Below are 21306 nucleotides of genomic sequence, written 5' to 3'. Positions count from 1 at the left end.
AAAGAAAAAAAACAAAAAAACCTTTTACTATTTATTTACTTACTTATTTTTGTAGACAGAGGGCAGTGTGTGCCACAGCAGGTATGTGGGGGTCAGAGCTGTGCTCTGTCCGCTTCTACAGTGTGGGTCTGGGGAGTTGAACTCCGGTTGTTAGGTTTGATGGCCGTGCTACTTTGCCTGCCAGTCAGGCTACTTAGTTCCTAAGTTCCTTTGCTGTTCAAAGCCTCTGAACCACTGAGGACAGGCATTTGTGTGCAACAAGCTGGTGTGTCCACCTCTTAGCTGCTTAGTGTACCTCTGGGCTTCATTACCCTAAGCATATCTGGATAAAGAGAGCTCTGGAGGGGATGGAGAGACGACTCGGTGGTTAAGAGCAAGTACTGCTCTTGCAGAGGACTGGAATTCGGTTCCCAGAATTGGTATCAGACAGTTCACAACCACCCCTGACTCTAGCTCCAGGGGAATCTGATGCTCTCTTCTGGACTCCACAGGTACTGTACTCACCTCCACAAAGTCACACAGACACTGTCACACACACACAATTAAAAAAAAAATAAAAGTGAATCTTTTTTAAGAGAGTGAACAAGCTCTGTGCTCAGACTGAGAGTCAAAACCCAGCTTCCACGCCATAGCTACAGGACCTCAGCTAACTTACTAAGCTCTCTGAGCCCCATCTACAGAACAGGAAAACAGTAGATCCGCAAAGGGAGGCTGGATGTTTATGTAACAACAGATGGGAGGTATGTAAAATAGTGTTTGGCACATACCAAGAGCTAAATAAACTAACTAAAAGGAACACATTTCAGTTTCAAAAGTCTTTCAGCAAGGTACAGGATGGAGGAAAAAGTGCCAGACATGTGTCATTACAGATCTGGGGTGCCCACAGTTGTAAGCCCACAGCGTGAGGAGACTGCCTGAAAAAGCAGGTGAACACTGGCGAGGGCCGAGCAGGTCAAGATCAGGCGCAGAAGCGCCTTGTCTGCAGGTATGGTCCACTTCCTGACATCAACAAGTGTGTTCAGCTCTGAACTAGATCTGGACAGGCTACTGCTGTAGTTGTTTCTGAATATTTAATTTCTTAATAAAAATAAATGAAGAGAACGAAGTAAATATGACAAAAAGAATACATACTGAACCTCAGGTACAGTTTGTTATATTATATCTTTTGATTTTTTTTTTGCATGAACTATCTTGTAATGAAAACAAATTTTTAATTGGGCTTGGAGGCTAACACCTGCAATCCCAGCACTCAGGAGGCTCAGAGTTCAAAGCCAGCCTGATTGAGTTCCAGATCAGCTTACACCCTGTCTCAAAAAACAAAACGCCCAGAGTGTTATCAGTTAATGCCATCTTAAGGTATGGGAACTAGAAATAATGGTATCAATAAGAAAGAAATGTAAAGTTCTGAAGCAGCCAGACCAAAACTGCCCAAGTACCTTGTAATCATGGAAACTGAACTTTAAGGGAAAAGGAAGATCCGGGACATGGCCTGGGAAGAGTACCATCATACAAGTAACTAAATGCACATAGCTTTGTAACAATATTTTTTGGTCTGTTGTTCCAAACGCTCTCACTATGTATCCACGGCTAGCCTCAGAACTCGATATGTAGATCAGGCTGACCGTGAACTCCTAGAGATCCACCTTCATCTTCTTCCTTTATGGTTGGATTAAAGGCGTGTGCACCACCACCCCTGCCTATGAATCAGTATTCTTAGAGACCATGAGAGTTTAATACTTTAAGGTCTGTATGCAAAATCAAATATGAATCTCCCTTTGGCTCTAAAAGCAGAGCAAAGGGTAGAAGTTCAGCCCAAGACTTTCTAACACTTGAACTTCCTGGAATGGGAGGAGACAGTGAATACACCTCCCCAGAGGGTGAATTACCATCACCAGAGGTGTCAGCAGACCAAACAACCTGGACTGTAAGCAGACAGTCTTTATCTTAGGTTCCAGATCCCTGTGACTACAAGGCCAGCCTGGTCTACACAGTAAGTTCCAAGGCAGCAACAGCTACACAGTGACACCCTGTAGATCAAAGAGAGAATCTTACATCCGAACGAGGCTAAAATATAGACTCTTACATCTGAAAGTGAGTTTGAGAGCTGACTGCTAGACTACAGGAGTTGAAGAGTTAAACAGTACTAGAGACAGCAGGGAAGCGAACCTCACATGTCAGAACTCCTTCTTCAGATTTCTACAATACAAAACAATGTGTGACACTTTATAAGGGTCCTGACAAGATGGAACTGGCAGTGACTGGAGAAGGCAGAAGTGAACAGCCTGTCACTGGAGCTGTCACAGACCAAATGTGTGTGTGACAAAGCAGAGAAGCTTTGCTTTTGGTCACTTATCATTGCAAGAATCTAACAACTGTGCATCCTCTCTTTGTATTTATTTCTTCAATGGTCTTCTGTCTATGCTCTTTACTACACTGCCATCCATGCTTTACCCAACACAGCACCTACTTATCACAGTGCAGGTGTCCCCTAAGTAAGTGTCTGCAGAATGGCAGCAAGGTGGCACTTGTCTGAGCTAAATCTTTTTGGGAGGGGGGGAGAGGTTCAAGACAGGTAGCTTTGCACCTCTCCTGGAACTCACTATGTAGCCCAGGCTGGCCTCGAACTCACAGGGTTCCCCATGGCTCTGCCTCCCAGTGCTGGGATTAAAGGCGTGGGCCACCTGCCCAGCCAGAGCTAATCTTAAAAACTGAGGATTCTGCGTTACGAGAATATCAAAGCGTTTTAACAAAAGACACCAATCAAGAATCTCTTTAAATAAAATACAGAGTCTGTGATGTTTCCAATGGAGGGGAAATTTTTTAAATTTTTGATGTAACCCATTAATTCAAGCAACAGTTACATACATTTATTAGGCATCATAAAAGCACGCATTTAACAAAGGGTACAGTGCGATGAAATACAAGCAAGTTTTGGGGATTATGTGCGCACAACAAAAAAAAAAATAGAAAGAAAACAGTGGCTGCAGGAAGGTGAGGATATGAGGGAGGTGATGTGTCTGAAAACTGAAAGGAGTGGGTGGATGTGGAATTAAGTTTTCATTCCAGAAGAGATAGGCATATAATCATTCCTACAGGGTTCCTTATGTTCACAAAATTTTCCCCAACCCTGTTCTATCTAATCTCAATTCTGGAACGCGGCCGTTGGAGTGAAAATAAACCCCAAGTTCGGGAAAATAAAGTGCGCAGCCAAAGTGCGCACAGGTAAAGCAATGGCTGGAACAGGCAGAAACCTTTGAAATCAGGTGGGGGGTAGGGCGGGGCCTGTCAAGAGGACGGGGTCCAGCCGGGATGCGCGACCCAGGCCGGGACCCCTCCTTCCACGGACCCGGGGCGTCCGGGGCCGTCCTCCCGTATGGGCCCCAGAACCGCGAGGGTACAGGGATGCTCGGCCTACCTGGTCCATCTTGGGTATGAACTTCCGCTGGCCTCCCATGCGGAATCGCAGCAGGTTGTAGAACTCCTCCGGGTGGCCTAGGCACTTGACGAACTCCATCCTGGCGGCTGCCGGACGCGGGGCTCACCTGTCTGGATCTCCAGCTCCCAGCGGTGTCTAAGATACTGGGGACCAGCGAGGGCGAGGAGGCGGGGCCAGCGCTGGACGCTCCGCCCACCTCCCGCCCTCCTCAACCGGCTGCGCCGCTCGCGAAGCCGGCCTAGGGCGAGCGCTGTGGACTGACGGGCGCTGATTGGGCAGAGCCTCTCGCACCAGGAAGACGCCGGCCAATCGGAGGCCGGCGGAGTCTGGCGCGATGACCACACCCTAGAGTCTGATTGGAGGGCTAGAAAGAGGCCAGCGAACGCGATTGGTGCACCGAAGAGGGCCTTTGTTTGCGGGCAGCGTGTCGGAGGTGAGGAGCGAGCGCCGTGGGTGGGTGGGTGGGCGTTCGGGACAGTCCGGATCCGCGCGTTCCCGGGTGCTGGGAGGAGAGGTTCGCTGGCTCCTGCGTGCCACCGCCCCCAGTTAGCATTTACCTCTGGAGACGCCTAAGGGATGGGCTAGCCGGGCGGTTGTCACACTGGGAGGGGGCGGGGACTGGAAACGCGGCTGGCGGCTTGCAGGTAAGCCGTGGCGGATCGCGTCTTGCTTTCCTGCGGCTTTCCTGAGCTCCTAGTGGGACAGCGTACAGTATTTCTCAGGCTTCCCCCGTCCCTCATTTGTGAGACATCATGGTGATGGTTCTTGGGTCGTATTTTCAAAGCTGCTAAAACAAAGGGAACTGGGCTGTTGATGGACATACCTCTCATGGTCTGGTTAATGTGAACCAGGATTTATGTGGTGCTTTCAAAATCTGCACAAGATTGGACCCCGTTTGGGGTGAGAGGGACAGCCAACCACCCTCCAGTTAAGGGTTGCAAGGGTCGGGAAGGGCTCCTTCCCTTAAGATCTGTATGTGGTTAATGGTTGCTAGTGGAATAACTTTTTTAAAATAGTTATTAGCTGGAGGGATGGCTCAGCCGTTGGAGGCTAGGCTCACAACCAAAAATATAAAAGTTATTAGCATAAACGATACACGAGTTTTATTATGGACTCTTCATACATGTATGTATATAGTGTATTTTGCTTATATTCTGGTGATATTTTATTTGTGCTGTAATGTGGTTTTATCTGTATGTTAATAAAGTTGCCTGGGGATCAGAGCTAAGAGCAAGCCATTAAGCAGAAGTCTGGTAGTGGTAGCACATGCCCTTAATCCGATCACAGGGCAGGCAGAATCTCTGTGTGACACATGCCTTTAATCTCGGTACCAACCATAGAGGCCTGGAGGTCTGTATAGACAGGCAGTGATGAGGAAGTCCTGTGGTTGGGTTTAGAGCCAATGAGAAGGCAGAACACAAAGGCAATAAAATGACAGGACACAGGACGAAGGTCTCTCAGGGGAAGGACGGCAGTGAGTGTGAATGGTAAGATAAGGTGGTCTTAGCTCTTGGCTACTGCTCCATTTCTGGACTTTTAACTCTTTATTTGGCTCTGTTTCTTATTTAATAAGACCGTTTAGAATTTCATCTATAATATTCCCCTTTAATCCTCATGTAGCTCCCACTCATGACAATCCTTTTTATTATATTTTGATGTGGGCATAAGTATGATCACACACACGCCATGTCAGTTTCTCGCCTTCCTCCGTGTGAGTCCTGGGAATAGAACTCGGCCATCAGGTTTGGTGGTGCCCTGTGTGAACTAATGAGAGACAGATTTTCTTCAGTGGTCTGACCACTAGTAAGTTGCCCATGCTTCTGTTAGTATCCCTAATTAAATCCATTGATTGGTCAAGAGGAAAAATGACAGTCTCAAAGAGGAAGAACATGGAGGGGGACAAGAGAAAATAGGGGTGAAGATGACTAAAATGCATTATATACATTATGAAAATGTCATAATGAAACCCATTATTATATATGGTGAATATATTAAGAAAGACACTTGTTCTAAAGTATGTGCCTGTTTGGTTCTGAATGCTTGTGCCTCTCCAAAACTCCCATGTTGAGGCTTTAGTCTAAAGTGGGGAACTTCAGAAATGGAAGCTTGGGAGGGATGGTATATAAACAAGGTCATAAGGGTAGATCTTAATATGATTCCCATGGTGTTGGTGTCCTTACTGCAAGAGAAAAATATTAGAAGAGCCCCACACCACACACATACACACTGTGAGGTAACAGTGTTCTAGAACGTGCCATCCGTAATCCAGAAGAGGGATTTTCATCAGATAACTGAATGCTGTCTTGGTTTTAGATTTCCATCTTGCAGAACTAAGAGAAGTGAGATTACCCAGTCACTCAGTCTTTGATTTTATTTATTTATTTATTTATTTACTTTGGTTTTTTGAGACAGGGTTTCTGTGTAGCTTTGTGCCTTCCCTGGATCTCGCTCTGTAGACCAGGCTGGCCTTGAACTCACAGAGATCCGCCTGCCTCTGCCTCCCAAGTGCTGGGATTAAAGGCATGTGCCACTACCACCCGGCTTGATTTTTTTTTTTTTAATTTCCATTCAAAACATAATTGTAGCAAGCACATACCCTGGTTATGGGGCAGGAATAATCACTCTTGATTCAGACTTGGTATAACACTCATTTATTCACACAGTAAGATTACAAGCAATATTCATCCTGTCTTCCAAATGGAAGCAGGAGTACCTCTCTGGGTGTTCAGGTCCAGACTCGCCACGTCTGTTCCTCTGGATCTTGGGTCAGCCTTCCTCAGGTCAGCCACATCTGCACTGGGGACAGGATCTCACATCTCTGGTGGAGGAGAGGGCCTGAAAAGCTCTGTTGATCGGGTCTGAGGCTTCATCTTTTATATTCTTTCCTGGCTGGGTTTCTAGTCTTTTTTTTTTTTTTTTTTTTTTTTTTTTTTTTTTTTTTTTTTTTTTGTAGACCAGGCTGGCCTCGAACTCACAGAGATCCACCTGCTCTGCCTCTGAGTGCTGGGATTAAAGGCGTGCGCCACCGCTGCCCGGTGAGTTTCTAGTCTTTTTTTTTTTTTTTTTTTTTTTTTTGGTTTTTTCGAGACAGGGTTTCTCTGTGTAGCTTTGCGCCTTTCCTGGAACTCACTTGGTAGCCCAGGCTGGCCTCGAACTCACAGAGATCCGCCTGGCTCTGCCTCCCGAGTGCTGGGATTAAAGGCGTGCGCCACCACCGCCCGGCTGAGTTTCTAGTCTTATCCCTACTTCCACACATAGCTTATCACTATTCCATTTGTGGTTTACTTACATCATTCTGTTGCTTATCACTCCTGACCAGGGTTGTTCACCTAGGCCTTACATGTGTTCCTTACAGGTACCTATGTCCGGCAGCAGCCAGAGGGCTTATTCACTGGGTGCAGTGGGGCCATACCCACAGCTTGCCTACTGTGGCACTCTCCCAGTGCATGCTAAGTCTCTGGGAGGCCACTGTTGATCATGACAACCAAGCCTGTAGAGAGTTCTCACCAGTGAGCAGGTGGATGATCTCAAAGGCATGCTTGATGAACATGCACACTGTTGGGCTATAGGGAGGTGCTCCACAGTAAGGCGAGGTGCTCCACAGTAAGGTGTGGTGTGAGCTTTGTAGAAGCACTTGGTGGGCAACACCAGGCACAGCAGCCTGGGTGCCTGCTGGGTTTCTCAGCTGGGATGCAATCCTGCAGGGAACTGTCACCGATTTGCACATTCTCAGTGCTCCAAGTCTCTGAGAGCTTGACGTCAGAGGCCTCTGTTACCGCCCTTGTGACTGCCTCCACTCGGTCACCCTAGGGGCACAGCTAGGGCATCGCTGGCACCTTTTCCTAAGGTGTCCTTAAGTCTGAACGTGGCTGTGAGCCTTGTTTACTGTTTGTTTTCTCTTTGAGGCAGAGTCTGCAAGTCCAGGTTGGCCTCAACACTGGGTCCTGCTGCCTCAGCCTCCTAAGGAGCTCCGATGACAGGCGTGTGCACCACACTCACTCGGTTGAACTGGGCGGTCTTAAGTTCCATAACCACCCAGACTTCTCTTTACTTCACACATAAAGGGAGGACAGCAAGAATAAGGGCTCAGTACTGAGGAAATGGCTCATTGATCAAGAGTGCACACTGTTCCAGAGGGCCCAAGTTTAGTTCCCAGCACCCACCAGCACCCAATCAGGTGGCTTATAAGCCTGTAACTCCAGCTTCAGGGGACTGACCTCCTTGGCACTGCACTATTGGGCATATAACCCCCACATAAGACACACACATTATTAAACATAAAATCTTTAAAAAAGAATCACTTTGTAGACCAGGCTGGCCTCGAACTCACAGAGATCTGCCTGCTCTGCCTCCTGAGTGCTGGAATTAAAGGTGTGAGTCACCACTGCCTGGTGAAAATAGAGCATTTTTTAAATGGTAAAACATTTTCATGGTTTAACCATCTCCATGGATTATCCTGTAGATTCTGAACAAGACCTAAGTGGTGAGTGCCTGGTATAGGCGTACAAGGTATGCCAGAGCTGGAAATGCAGCTTAGTGGTTAAGAGCTGTTCTTCCAGAGGCTTTTAATACAATTCCCAGCACTCACAAGAGCAGGTCAAAACTGCCTGTGAATCTAAATCCAGGAAATTCCCACATCCTTTTCTGGCTTCTAAGGACAATGGACTCCTGTCCACATAACACACACACACACACACACACACACACCACACACACACACACACACACACACACCCTCCTCCCTCCCTCCAGAGATCAACAGAAGTCAAGGTGTGGTGATATTGTGTTTCCCAAAATATTATGCACCCTAATAAACTTATCTGGGGTCAGATAACAGAACAGCCACTAGATATAGAGGCCAGAAATGGTGCACACACACCTTTAATCCTAGCATTCCAAAGGCAGAGATCTGTCTGGATCTCTGAGTTCAAAGCCACACTGGAAACAGGCATAGTGACACACGCTTTAATCCCAGGAAGTGATGGCAGGAAGCAGAAAGGTGTTTAAGGCATGAGGACCAGGAACTAGAGCTGGTTAAGCTTTTAGGCTTTTGAGCAGCAGTTCAGCTGAGATCCATTTGGATGAGGAATCAGAGGCTTCCAGTCTGAATAAACAGGATTGGCTGAGGAAATGGCAAGGTGAGGTGGCTGTGGTTTGTTCTGCTTCTCTGATCTTCCAGCATTCACTCAATACCAGCTCCAGGTTTGATTTTATTAATAAGACCTGTTAAGATTCGTGCTACACAAGGTCCTTCTAGTTCTCCGAGGCAGAAGGGCAGATATGTACTTTTCCTTCCATCCTGCCCTAAGTGGATTCATTAGGCAACCCGCAAGCCTGGGAGGAAGCCACCTTCACACAGGGTGAGAGCTGAACAGAGCTCAGTGGTACAGTCCGTGCTTAGTATAAGTGAAACCCCAGGTTTCAACTCAGCACCACAAAACAAAGCAAAATAAAAACCCCACACACAAACAATTTCTGCCTAATGAAGACAACATAGAAAACATCACACTTTTATTTTCAGTTGCTACCCAGTTCATGAAGCTGTTGCTAACAACCTGATGGGTTGTTTCTCTACATCCTGGACACGGGATGTTCAAACATCCACCGTCACAAATGCCATAATAAACCAGCATTTTTCTCACAGTCCTTGGGGCACACCTCCCTGCTACCTGGAGTCTCCAGGCACGGGAAGGCACCAGGCAGACTGACCAGCAGTACCTGCTGTGGCTTTGCCTCATCCTGACCCTCCAAGGGAAGAAGAAAGAAAAATGGAGGGACTCAAAATCAACCAGTTCCCAAAACACAGTACAACCACCATTAGCAAAGTAGTCTGGGAGTATAGTATCCTCAGCTGTCCCAACAGCTGCCCCCCCCCCCAGCTGTACCCCCATTTGTCAGACTCAATGCTATTCCAGGCAGCTTCTCCAACCCTGTCAGGATTTTGACAGTGTGGTGGGATTACATAGAATTAACCAGAAAAGGAAAACACTATCCTATGAAAGCCACGGCTGAGGCATAATCCAATGAAACAACAACAATAGTGACCCTCTGGACCATTTCCCGATCTGTCATACAATTCCTGCTACACCCTTCTCTCGGGAGACATGGTATCTGAATCTTCAAGGCTACAAGTTCCGTGAAGAAGACCAAGTGTTTTAGGAGGACAGCAGCTTCTATGGCCCTCAGATGACAGCTGTGGCTGGCACTGAGGGCACACCAGGTGAGCCTCTGGAATCCTCCGGGGGGCCAAAGGTCTCCTTCATGACCTGGTGACCGGAAGGGCACTGCTGCTTCTGGTAGATCTGTGTGTGCTGTTTCTTGCCTTGGAATTTGTCCCGAAGCCAGTCTGAACTGAACTCCACCACATGATCCACGAGGCCTCCAGAGAGGAAGAACTCAGGAGCGAGCCGAGAGAGAGGGGATGGATCCTGCTCTGTACAAGGCTTCATTCTTTATAATGTTCCTGAAAACAGAGACAGACATGAGGGTAGGAAACACTGTCTACATAACCTCACCCTCGCTATGGGGCCAGGCTAGCCTCCTGGTCTTCCTGCCTCGATCTTCCAAGTGTTGAGTTACGTATGTGCACCACGCTGGCTGGCAATCCATCTTAAGTTAGGATGAGTGGGGTCGGCTTGCTGGGCCACTGAGCCATGACCTTGCTAAGGAGAGGAGAGTAAGCTAGATGACACATGGTAGCGATAGATGAAATAATTGTGTTTTTTTTTCCCCAAGAGTTTCATAATTGCACTTCCAGTTACAGGTTCTCTGCAAACTTGAGGGCAGGCTACCTGGACTCAGCTGCACCCTCACCAGCAAGGTGCCTTTGCTTTAGTATGGTGATATTTTTATTTGTGCTGAAATGTGATTTTATTTGTATGTTAATAAAATTGCCTGAGGGTCAGAGCTAATAGCAAGCCATTTAGCAGAAGTCTGGCAGTGTTAGCACATGCCCTTAATCTGATCACATGGCAGACAGTGTCTGTGTGTTTCAAGGACGTAGCCAGCATGGTGACACACGCCTGGAGGTCTGTATAGACAGGCAGTGATGAGGTAGTCATGTGGTTGGGTTTAGAGCCAATGAGAAAGCAGAACAGAAAGGCAACAAAAAACAGACACACAGGAGTAGGTCTCTTTTCTCAGGGGAAGGATGGCGCAGCTGGTAAGCTAAAGGCTATTCGCTAATGCTCTGACTCTTGGGCTTTTAATTCTTTATTTGGCTCTGTGTTTCTTATTTAATAAGACTGTTTAGAATTTCATCTACACTTTAGTTTCCTCACCTGAATAGAAGGGAAAGCTAACAAGTGATTATCCTGGAGCAGTAGAGGACAGGACCGTGTGCCTGGGTCACTGAAGTCATGTAAGTCACTCTGGCTGTCACGGTATCAATGTGCAGTCAGATCTCTGTATACATTCAAAAGCTGCTTCTGGAAGCCTTGTGCACAGAAGCAGACTCCATTGGTTCTCTTATGAAAGTACAAGGCTTTCCCACTTCCTAGAGTGAGCCATGCTATAGGCAAAGTCACACTTTCTATAAGGACTCAGCTTTGCTAATACAACGGCTATAATGGCCAGCTGTGGTGCACTTACCACTCTCCTGTGGGTAGCAAGAAAGCTGCCACTGTGGAAATCAGTATGGCGGTTTCTCAGAAAATTGGGAATCGATCTACTCAAGACCCAGCCATACACTCTTGGGCATATACCCAAGGAATGCTCAATCATACACAAAGATACATGCTCAACTATGTTCATAGCAGCACTATTCGTAATAGCCAGAACCTGGAAACAACCTAGATGCCCATCAACGGAAGAATGGGTTAAGAAAATGTGGTACATATACACAATGGAGTACTACCCAGCAGGAAAAACAATGACAGCATGAAATTTGCAGGCAAATGGATGAACTAGAAAATATCATCCTGAGTGAGGTAACCCAAACCCAGAAGGACAAACATGGTATGTACTCACTTATTAGTGAATACTAGATATAAAGCAAAGAACAATCAGACTGCAACCCACAGAACCAGGGAGGCTATATAGCAGGGGGACCCTAGGATGACTCTGACTTATAAGTTTTGGTTTTACTCAATTACTGGCAAGTAATTGAGTGAATTAATTTCACTATTAGGATAAGAATTTGTACTGTATCAAGCTGATAATAGAAAAATAGATAAATAAAAAATGAAAAAAAAAAAGAAAGAAAGAAAGAAAAAGAAAGTTGCCCTCTCTGGTACTAAGAACTACACACACTCCTTGTCTCATCTAGAAATGCTCACAGTTTCACCACTCAGTTTGAAAGGACAAGCAGATGCTATAATAGGTTGCTCAGTCTTCTCTCAGAGATCAGGCCTCAATTTCAGTTTCCTGACTTGAGCAAACAGTTTCTGGGAGGCATGAACAAAAGACAATTAATCACTGGTGCCCCTGGGAGCAGGGACAGGGAGATAGGACACACCAAGCCGGGGCCACTGAGCCAGCCCCCACAGTCAGTACGTGCTAGGCCAGCCAGCCTTCACAGCAGCTCAAGGACAAAGCCTGGGACTTGCCCAGGCCTGCCCCAAAATGGGTAACTGTAACCCCTAACTAACCCTAGCCAATTCAAAGTTACTAACATGATTGCCACTCACATAAACAATCCTCATTCTGTTCCTATGTAGTCTGAAAACTCCAAGACTCCCTTACTTTATTTACCCTGCCCTTGCTACTCAGGGTCTTGCCTGCTCTGCTGCTGCATCAGACAGACGGAGAGGCCCAAGTTAACTCGCAATAAAAAGACTCTGCTTTTGCATAGGATTTGGTCTCTTGATGGTCTTTGGGGACTTCAGGTACAAGTTCTCCAGAGCAGAAACCTCCTTCTTTCTCATGGCTTCTGGGAGCCTGGAGCTGATCTGATGCCTGCCTCTGTTTTGGCAGCAGGCATCTCCACTGCCAAGAGCACGACCTAGTGTAGGAACACACCTTCCTCTCTTCTAATAGCCTTCAGGACAACCATTCACAGCATGTCATGACCCAGAACCTTCTATATGCTCCGTAGGTCACCAGGCTTTAGAGGGTGCCAGGCGCAAGACATTATCTATCCCTCTGTTAGGTGGTCACACTAATACACCATCAGGAGGCTCACAACTGACAGTCCTATCATGTCAGGACACAGCTGAAGAAGAATATGGGAGAATTCTGAGTGCTTGAGGAAAAAAAAAAGGAAAAGAAGAAAGACAAGGGTCTTGCGGCCTCTGTTTCTTCAAAACAGAATGGTTCTTGGAATGTGTTCTTGTGCTTCCCCAGGTGCAGTGAATAGGAGTGTGGTTACTTCATTGTTCATTACAACTGGCTGTTGTTCCTTGTTTATGCCTCTGTGGAAAAAACATGGTTTTGGCATCTATGGCTTGTCTTGTGGCTGGATACAGCTTGAACTCATGAGAACTTTACTTGGGTGACCTCTCTCAACCCCCGGTGTATAAATTGTCTTGATGCTCTGAATAAAGTTGGCTACGGCATGAGACTTTAGTCTGCTCATTTATGGGCTCCATTTTCCCAGGTCCCACACGGCCTCTAGAGTGATAAACACTATCATGACGTGAGTGCCGCACCAGACAGAGAAGTGAGGACCTGCCTAACCTAACCTCTGAGTCTAAAATCAGGGATGCTAAGCCAACCTCCAAACCAGGAATGTTGGCACAACTGGGTTAGGAGTCCTCAAGTTCTAACTGCCCTACAGATGTGTGACTTTCCATTAATCAACTCTGTGGGATTCCACCCTATCACATGAGGCATACCTAATCCTGAAAAGTATCTCTGGTCCAATAGCGTATAGCACACAGGCTGAGCCTGCTTAGAGCTTCCAATGCTTGTCCTCGATGGAACTTTTCAGACAAGATGTCGCAGGCGGGCTCAACCACTGGGGGAGGACTCCATGACATCTGGCAATTATAAAATGCCAGGAAGCCACCACCATCAAAATGGAGTACAAGCTGAGAAGACAGAAGAGATCACACATACAGCATTTTCAAATACAATGAGGTCATACATTCCATCCACCAATGTACAGTCAATTCATAATACATAAACAGACCCCTGTAGAGTAAGTTTACATGTACATATAGTTACCACAACATAATTAGCTCACACATACAACTATCAATGTACATCACAATATAGTTACCACTGAATAATTATGCACATGAGCATACAATGACTACTATGTAGCTCACATTTGTACACAGTTACCATTGGAAAGATAACACATACACACAGTTTCTACTCTACAGGTAGACTGTGCATTAAGCTTCTATACTAGTCTGGATAAACTGGGACAAATCATAAACATCTCAGGCTAGGTGGAATAAAATAAAACATTGCTGTGGATATTGTACTTTATAAATAAAACACTGATTGGCTAGTGCCAGGCAGGAAGTATAGGCGGGACAAGGAGAGAGGAGAATTCTGGAAGTGGAAGGCTGAGTCAGAGAGACACTGCCAACTGCCCACCATGACAAGCAGCATGTGAAGATGCCGGTGAGCCCCGAGCAATGTGGCAAGGTATAGATTTATAGAAATGGGTTAATTTAAGATATAAAAACAGTTAGCACAAGCTGCTACGGCCATACATTTTGTAAATAATATAAGTGTCTGTGTGTTTATTTTATAAGTGGGCTCCAGGACCGGGACTGGCCAGACTTGGTTGGGGCTGGAGAGAAATTCTCCAGCTACAAAACATATGTATACATTGTTTTCTAATTACATTGTAGCAATACATGTTGACAGTTAAAAACATGAAAAGCTGTACATATACATTGTTTTCTAATTACATTGTAGCAATACATGTGACAGACAGAAACATGAAAAGCTGTAAGTCTCAATCCAGGTTAGCGGCAACTGAACAGAAGTGGGCAGGCTCACTGGGAAATGGTGGCAAAGATGGCACCACTTCCAGTGCCAGGCTGGATTCACCTATATATATGTGTGTGTTTGTTCCTACACATATAGGTCCCTGAGCCTTTTGGATGTTAGGACAGAAAGTGTTAGGACACACTTTGGTGAGGAAATAACGTAGGGATAAAACTTTGTAGGGATAGCTAATCCAATCAAAGCAGCCTCCACATCAGAAGTAGGAGAACCCGAGTCCATGTCTGACCTAGTTAGTGTTCTTGGGAAGGGCAGAGGCAACTTCAGAAAGCTAAGAGCTGGGTACTGTGGTGCATGCCTGTAATCCCAGCAGTCAGACTGAGACAGGAGGATTATGAATTTGAGACTAGCCTAGGCTATACAGGAAGACTCTTGTCATAAGATAACCCAGCAATATTTCTTGTTTTTAATTGTCAGAGCCTACAGATGGCTCAGAGGGTAAAGGTGCTTTCCATCAACCCTGATGACTTTGATCTCCAGGACCACATGCTCCAGAACTCACAGAACCAACCTGCTGCGAGTTGTCCCCTGATCTCAACATATGTGCCATGGTGTATACCCATACACACACACACACACACACACACACACACACACACTGAATAAATATAGTAAAAAATATTTTCTCAAGAACTGTAGGTGAGGCTCAGAGGATTTGCTTAGCAACAATGCATAGCACCACAAAACAATCTATCAAACTTACAGAGTACCTGTGTCATTTCGCTAGAAGGAGACTCCTTTGCTAAAAGGGAAAGTCACACATGACCATTGACCACAACAAAAAAACCTTAAAAACCCAAAATGGCCAAAATGCTTTATAAACACACTCAAAGGATGCACACTAGCCTGGAAACAATCCTGACAACACAGGTTACCAAATCCTAAAATACATCAGCATGAGGCTGCTGAGTTGACCTAGCAGGCTTGCTATGAAACCCTGACCTGAAGGGTTGGGGATTTAGCTCAGTGGTAGAGTGCTTGCCTAGCAAGCACAAGGTCCTGGGTTCAGTCCTCAGCTCTGGGGAAAGAAGGAGGGAGGGGAAGAGAGAGAGAGAGAGAGAGAGAGAGAGAGAGAGAGAGAGAGAGAGAGAGAGAGAGAGAGAGAGAGAAGAACCCCTGACCTGAGTTTGACCTCCAGGATCCACAGTGAATGGAGAGAATCAACTCCCGGAAATTGTCCTCTGACCTCCACACAGGGTTGCATGCATGCACAAACTCATGCAATAATAATGAAATACATACTTTTCATTGCTAGCGTGTATACTAATAACCCAGTGCAGGTAAGAATTGACCAAATCCAGCCATAAGTACTTTCATTCCCTTCCAGAAGCAACTGGGAACTGACTGAGGAAATAATCCTAGATTGTTCTTAGTGCTCACAAACTGAGTAAGAAGGAAAACCATGTCCCTAAATTCAGAGCACAAGAGTCTAGACATACGCTTTTCTTCTGAGACAGTTCACTCTCAAGTGTCATGTTGGCTGGAAACCTCACTCTGTTTTCTCAGTGACCCAGGCAGTTACAATCTTCTGGAGTGCAGACCAAAGTCCAGTTCTTATGGGTAAACATGCACCTCTTTCTTGCTGTGGAATAACCCTTTGGACCCTCTAAAGATTTGTCACTCGAATTGGTTTAATAAAAAGCTGACTGGCCAGTAGTCAGGCAGGAAGTACAGGTAGGACACCCAAAACTAAGGATGCTGGGATGAAGAAAGGCAGAAAGAGAGGAGTCACCAGCCAGACAGAGAGTAAGCAAGATATAGATTAATAGAAATGGGTTAATTTTAGTGGTAAGAGCTGGTTAGTCATAAGCATGAGCTATCGGCCAGACAATTGTAAATAAGATGCTGAGTGGTAGCCAGGCAGTGGTGGCGCATGCCTTTAATCCCAGCACTTAGGAGGCAGAGCCAGGTGGATCTCTGTGAGTTCCAGGCCAGCCTGGGCTGCCAAGTGAGTTCCAGGAAAGGCGCAAAGCTACACAGAGAAGCCCTGTCTCGAAAAAACCAAAAAAAAAAAAAAAAGATGCTGAGTGGTTATATGGGAGCTGGCAGTCAGGACAGGAAAACTCCACCTACACTTTCTGCCTCCAGGATAGCAAGGTCTGGTCATTCCCAAGTGTGACTGTTCAGCCATGCCTTGCCACAGAGAGAACCACATGAACACTGCAGACCCTACCAGGACCCCCGTACATGTCACACATTACCTGGGCACAGGGTCTTTCCAGTCACCTCTCTTGTTAGCTTTCTTTGCTCTGGAGAAGTCATTCACCCAGATACTGCCAAATAAACCAAACCTGACCTCTAGCCACCTCTGGGCAACTGCTAAAAGGCTGTGTCCCTAAGACCATAGGGACATCAGATCCACTAGGAACAGGCTCCTCAGATCCAGAGGGGCCTGCAGACGTTTCCTGAGCATTGGGCCCCAGGGCCAGCTCTGGGTCCATGGCCTCCTTCTGCTGCACTCCTTGTCCAGGCTGTGGGCCGCTGCCAAGTAGCTCCATCTCCTCATCGGGATCAAACTGAAGGAATAATTTTTTCCCATGTACCTAGCAAAACAAAATGATAACAACAATGAACATGTATTGATCCTTAGAGCCCTATACAGGGCCAAAGCTTCATAAACAGCTGGCTGCCAACAGTCTGGCTCCTTTTCCTCACCCAAAGTTTGCCCCAGCACAGAGACCTTCTTGTGTTGGGTATAAGGTCTATTCCTTCAAGAGTTTTAACAAGTAAGTGTGTCTTTGTCCATGTTCTAGTGCTGTGAAGAGACATACTGACCAAGGCAACTTTTAGAAAAGAATGCATTTAACTGGGCGCCTGCTTATAGTTAATCTATAATCATCATGGCAGGAAGCAGGCAGGCATGGTACTGGAGCAGTATTGGAGAGCTTTAGATCCTGATTGACAGGCAGTAGGCAGAGAGAGAGAGAAAGACTGGGCCTGGCATGGGCTTTTGAAACCTCAAAGCCCTCATCTCCAACAAGGCCACAATTCCTAATCTTTCCCAAGAGTTCTATTCTCTGACGATGAAATATTTAAATATCTGAGCCTATGGGGATTCTTCTCATTTAACCACCACAAAGTGTTTTATGCCCATATCCAGTTGAAGAAATTAGAGCAAAGAAACCGAGAACTTGTTTCAGCTCACATAGCTAAGCAGCAGTAGAGCCCAAGTGTTACTGTACAAAATCCACCCCCATGTCCTATGTTCAGATGCTCATAACTAAGCGAGAAGAATCTAAGACTGATGAGAATACAGCCCTTGCCCTGTTTCGGTCTCACTACACACCATGAAGAACACATGAGGCGTAAGAGTGTAACAGGAGGAAGTAGAGGGTATCCCAGAGGGATGGAGGGATGATTTCTCAGCTTGGCAAAGCAGACAGGATAGCATAGCCAAGTGGAATATGAAGAGAGACTAAAACTACAATGGTAAACTGAAGGTAAACATGGGCGTGGAAACAGTCGAGAAAAAAAAAAAAGAAGGAAGATGTGCTCAAGCAGGGGGAAACATGTCTACACTGTGGGCACAAACTAACTGAGCTGCAGGTAGCTAATATGAGCAAAGAATGACTTGGGGCTAGGTGCAAAGGCCAGAGAGACAGACATGGAGGGGTCAGTCCACGGGGAGTCCCTGAGCCCACTGAAGGAATTCTGACTCCCACTCAGGATGAGAAGGTCTGAATCCAGAGCTTCAAAAGTGCTCATTCCTTACTTTGCAGCTGGCCTATGAGGGCCGGTGCCACTAAACCAAAGATGCAAGGAAGACAAGGAAAAGTTCTCTAGATGATGCATGGAGGTCTTCAGGTCTTTTTTGTATGGGTTCTTCATAGTTCCCAGACCACTGGGACAGGAAACGCCACACTGAAAGAACAGGGCCACATGCACTCCTAGCATGGCTGTCCAAAGCTTAAAGAAAAGATGCCATCGTCGTCAGTCGGTAGTGGCACACGCCTGTAATCCCAGCACTCGGGAGGCAGAGGCAGGTGGATCTCTTTGAGTTCAAGGCCAGCCTGGTCTACAGAGCTAGTCCAGGACAGGCTCCAAAAAGCTACAGAGAGACCCTGTCTCAAAAAAACAAAAACAAAAAACAAAAACAAGAAAAGAAAGAAAGAAAGAAAAAGAAAAGATGTCACAAGACATCCTGGCTAGATGTCTTCAGGGGAGGTGGGCGGGGCCAGCACACTTAAGCCCTGGGGAAAGCAAAACTCACCTGGGCATCCTGGAGCCACAGAGCCTGGAAGGAGGCAGGGTGGAGCTTCTTACTGCTGCCCCCTGTCTTGACTACCTTCTGGCCCACGAAAGGGGAGACAAGGTGGTGAAACTTCCTCACAGATGGCCCTTCCGGCATCTCTGCAGGTAGAAAGTGGCAAAGGAGACCACACTGACTTAGCTCGGTCCTCCCTAGCACGTCTGATGGAGTGGTACCCCAGGGAGCCAGTCCGGATCACCCACTTTAAGAGTATATGTGCCCCAAACGGAGCCTGACTGAGGTGGGGGAATCAGATCTCAGGAAAGACAGAGCTGGGGCAGGGTAAGGGCCAGCTCTCAGCAATGGTTTCTCTTGCGGGTCTCTCACTCTTATCCACGCAGCAGATGTAATCAACATAGTGTGCTGGCCTACTGTCTACTTCAATGGAACTGCCGCCTCAGTGGTCAGCCACTCATTTGCTTGGTTTCTTGAGACAGAGTTCTGGTGTGTCGCTATCGGGGAGCCAGTACTATGTATTTCTAGCTGTCCTCAAGACTCAACAGCTCTCCCCGTGCCTCAGGCTCCCTCAGGCTCCTTCAGGCTGGGACGACAGGCGTTGCAACACCTCCTTCTTACTTTTTGCTGGGTATATTAGACCTCTAACTCATCTCCATGCTTTCTTTCTCTGTCCTCCTTCCCAATGCCACCCCCAAAGCAATCATTCCGATTATCCTCTGCTCACTTATCTATACTTGGATCTGGCTCTCTCAGGGCCACCTCAGGGAAGGGGGACATGCACTAGTTATGAGATCTCCAAAAGTGGTTCTCCAGCTCTGACCACAGTGCTGGCTGGCAGAGCTCAGAACTGTGACAAGTAGACACCAGCCAGGCAAGGAGGCCACCAAGCCGCTTAACTCCTGATAACATGCCTGATGGATGAGAGGCCGCAGTAAAAGCAAGGCAGGACTGTCTGTCACCCCTCCCCTCCCTGTTCTCAATCATCCAAGGTCACTGAGAGCCACCAGGATGAGTGAGAGAGCCTGAGTGCCCCACCCGGCAAGGGGCCACCTAACTTTATCGACCACTCACCAGCACCAGGCTCCATGAACTAAGGTGAAAACTAACAAAGGCACATGGCTGGTAGTGAGTATTTCAGTGTTTCTAAAAGCAGGGTTGGTTGGTGTTGGTTTTGTTTTGTTTTTGGTGGTGGTAGTGTTTTTTAAGTCTCACTCTGTAACCCAGGCTGGTCTTGAACTCTGAACAACAGAGTCCTCCTGCCTGAGTCCCCCAAGTGTGAGTACTGGAATTATAAGTGTGAGCCACATACAACTCCCTCTCTACTAAGACACTTAAAACTTACATTTTAATGGAAGACTTGGGATACCTAGCCACCCCATGAATTTTCATAGCTTCGTAAGCAACACATTCAATAATGCTGTTTTTCGTCTTAAGACAGGTTTGCCTATATTCCAGATGCCAAGCTGGCCTGTAGCCCTTGTATGGATGGCCTCCACTCTCATAGTATCACTGTTATTACAGGGCTGAGTTACCACTCCTGGTTTATGCACAAACCCAGGGCACCTTGCAAGCTAGGCTACCCCCCTTTCAACTGTGCTAAATCCCAGGCTTCAATAATGCTTACGTAAATTAAATTCCTCCACACTTGGATGCCCACCCACATTCTTGGAAATGGGTAAACAGTTCATCTACTCAGACCTTCAGGGTTAACTGCTGGGCCGGAAGGCGGCTTGCCAGTCACTGGCACCGTGACCACCTCTCAGTTCAGAGTCCCCCGGCCTCCGTCAGAGAAAGTTCTGGAAAAGCCCGCCTGTCCAATGCACCATCATCTTAAATCTCTACAGCCCCCATGTGGTGGCATAAGCCTTTAATCCCAGCACCCCCCAGAGGCAGAGGCAGGAGGATTTCCGGGAACTGCAGGCCAGCCTGATCTACATTTTGAACCCTGGCTACATCTGAGATCTTGTCTCCAAACAAACAAAACTCGTGGGCATGCTTTGATGGTCAGGAAAGGAATGAGATGAGAAAATGAGAACCTTGGGCTTCGTTGCTAGAGCGAGATGGCCAGGCTATGCAGGACGCGGTCCCTGTTCTCCAGCGGCCAGGCAGTCTTAGGAGGCTGCGGTTTCTCAACTCTTCAGTGCGTTTGAAGGGGGAGTGAACAGGTCACGAGGGCTCGGGAAGGTGGAAGGCAACGTGATCAACAAAAACAAACGCACGATCCAGCTGCGCGTGTCCGGAAGAAACGCTGCTTTAGTTTTTCTGTAATTGACTTTTCACCAAAGATTAAAAAGAAAAAAAAAAAAGTGTTGACAACGTGCACTTGTGTGTGGCCCCGGGAGGGTGGGGAGGAGGCCGAGGCGCCCTGGCGGGTCCCACAGAACCGTACACTCCAGGATCCGGTCCCCGCGGCCGCAGCAGGACCGCAATCCGCCCGCGCCTTCCAGTTCCAGACCTGGGGGGAGGGCGCGTGGTGGTGGTGTGGGCGCGACAGGTTCAGCCTGCGTGAGCACGGGAGGCGGGGTGGCGGGAGCCGAAGAGCTCCTGCGGGGGTAGGCGGGAAGCTGCTTCCGGGACTCCAGGGCTCCTCCCAGGGACCGAGCTCGTCCTAGAGGTGGATGCGGAGCTGCGGGCTTCTCTCCTGGAGCTCTGGAGATGGGGACCCTCCGCGATGGAGGAGCTACAAGCTTTTCCCCTGGAGGTGGGGTGCATCCGGAGATGGAGAGCTGCGGGTTTCTCTTCTGGAGGTGTTGAGATGCGG

At 47.2% G+C, this 21306-nt stretch overlaps 2 protein-coding genes across 2 annotated transcripts in view; both read right to left on the bottom strand.

Annotated features, from left to right (window-relative positions):
• Nucleotides 1-3645, bottom strand: part of Fdft1 (farnesyl-diphosphate farnesyltransferase 1) — a 23036-nt gene extending 19391 nt beyond the window's left edge. The window contains exon 1 of the mRNA XM_028884165.2: nucleotides 3416-3645. Within this exon, the coding sequence (XP_028739998.1) occupies nucleotides 3416-3514 (99 nt within the window). The 5' untranslated portion in view covers nucleotides 3515-3645. The remainder of the gene's footprint in view (nucleotides 1-3415) is intronic.
• Nucleotides 3572-21306, bottom strand: Neil2 (nei like DNA glycosylase 2). Its single transcript, XM_028884120.2, is given in 15 exon segments — nucleotides 3572-3781; nucleotides 3854-3938; nucleotides 3994-4129; nucleotides 6944-6999; nucleotides 9628-9652; nucleotides 9655-9678; nucleotides 9681-9815; nucleotides 9818-9862; nucleotides 9865-9899; nucleotides 13191-13266; nucleotides 13269-13404; nucleotides 16533-16653; nucleotides 16655-16881; nucleotides 18549-18688; nucleotides 20582-21306. Coding segments are annotated over 14 exon segments (1449 nt in total). The 5' UTR covers nucleotides 18687-18688; nucleotides 20582-21306.

The sequence above is a fragment of the Peromyscus leucopus genome, chromosome 9 (genome assembly GCF_004664715.2).
Source record: "Peromyscus leucopus breed LL Stock chromosome 9, UCI_PerLeu_2.1, whole genome shotgun sequence".
In the NCBI taxonomy this organism is placed as follows: domain Eukaryota; kingdom Metazoa; phylum Chordata; class Mammalia; order Rodentia; family Cricetidae; genus Peromyscus; species Peromyscus leucopus.
This window is presented reverse-complemented; position numbering and strand designations above follow the sequence as displayed.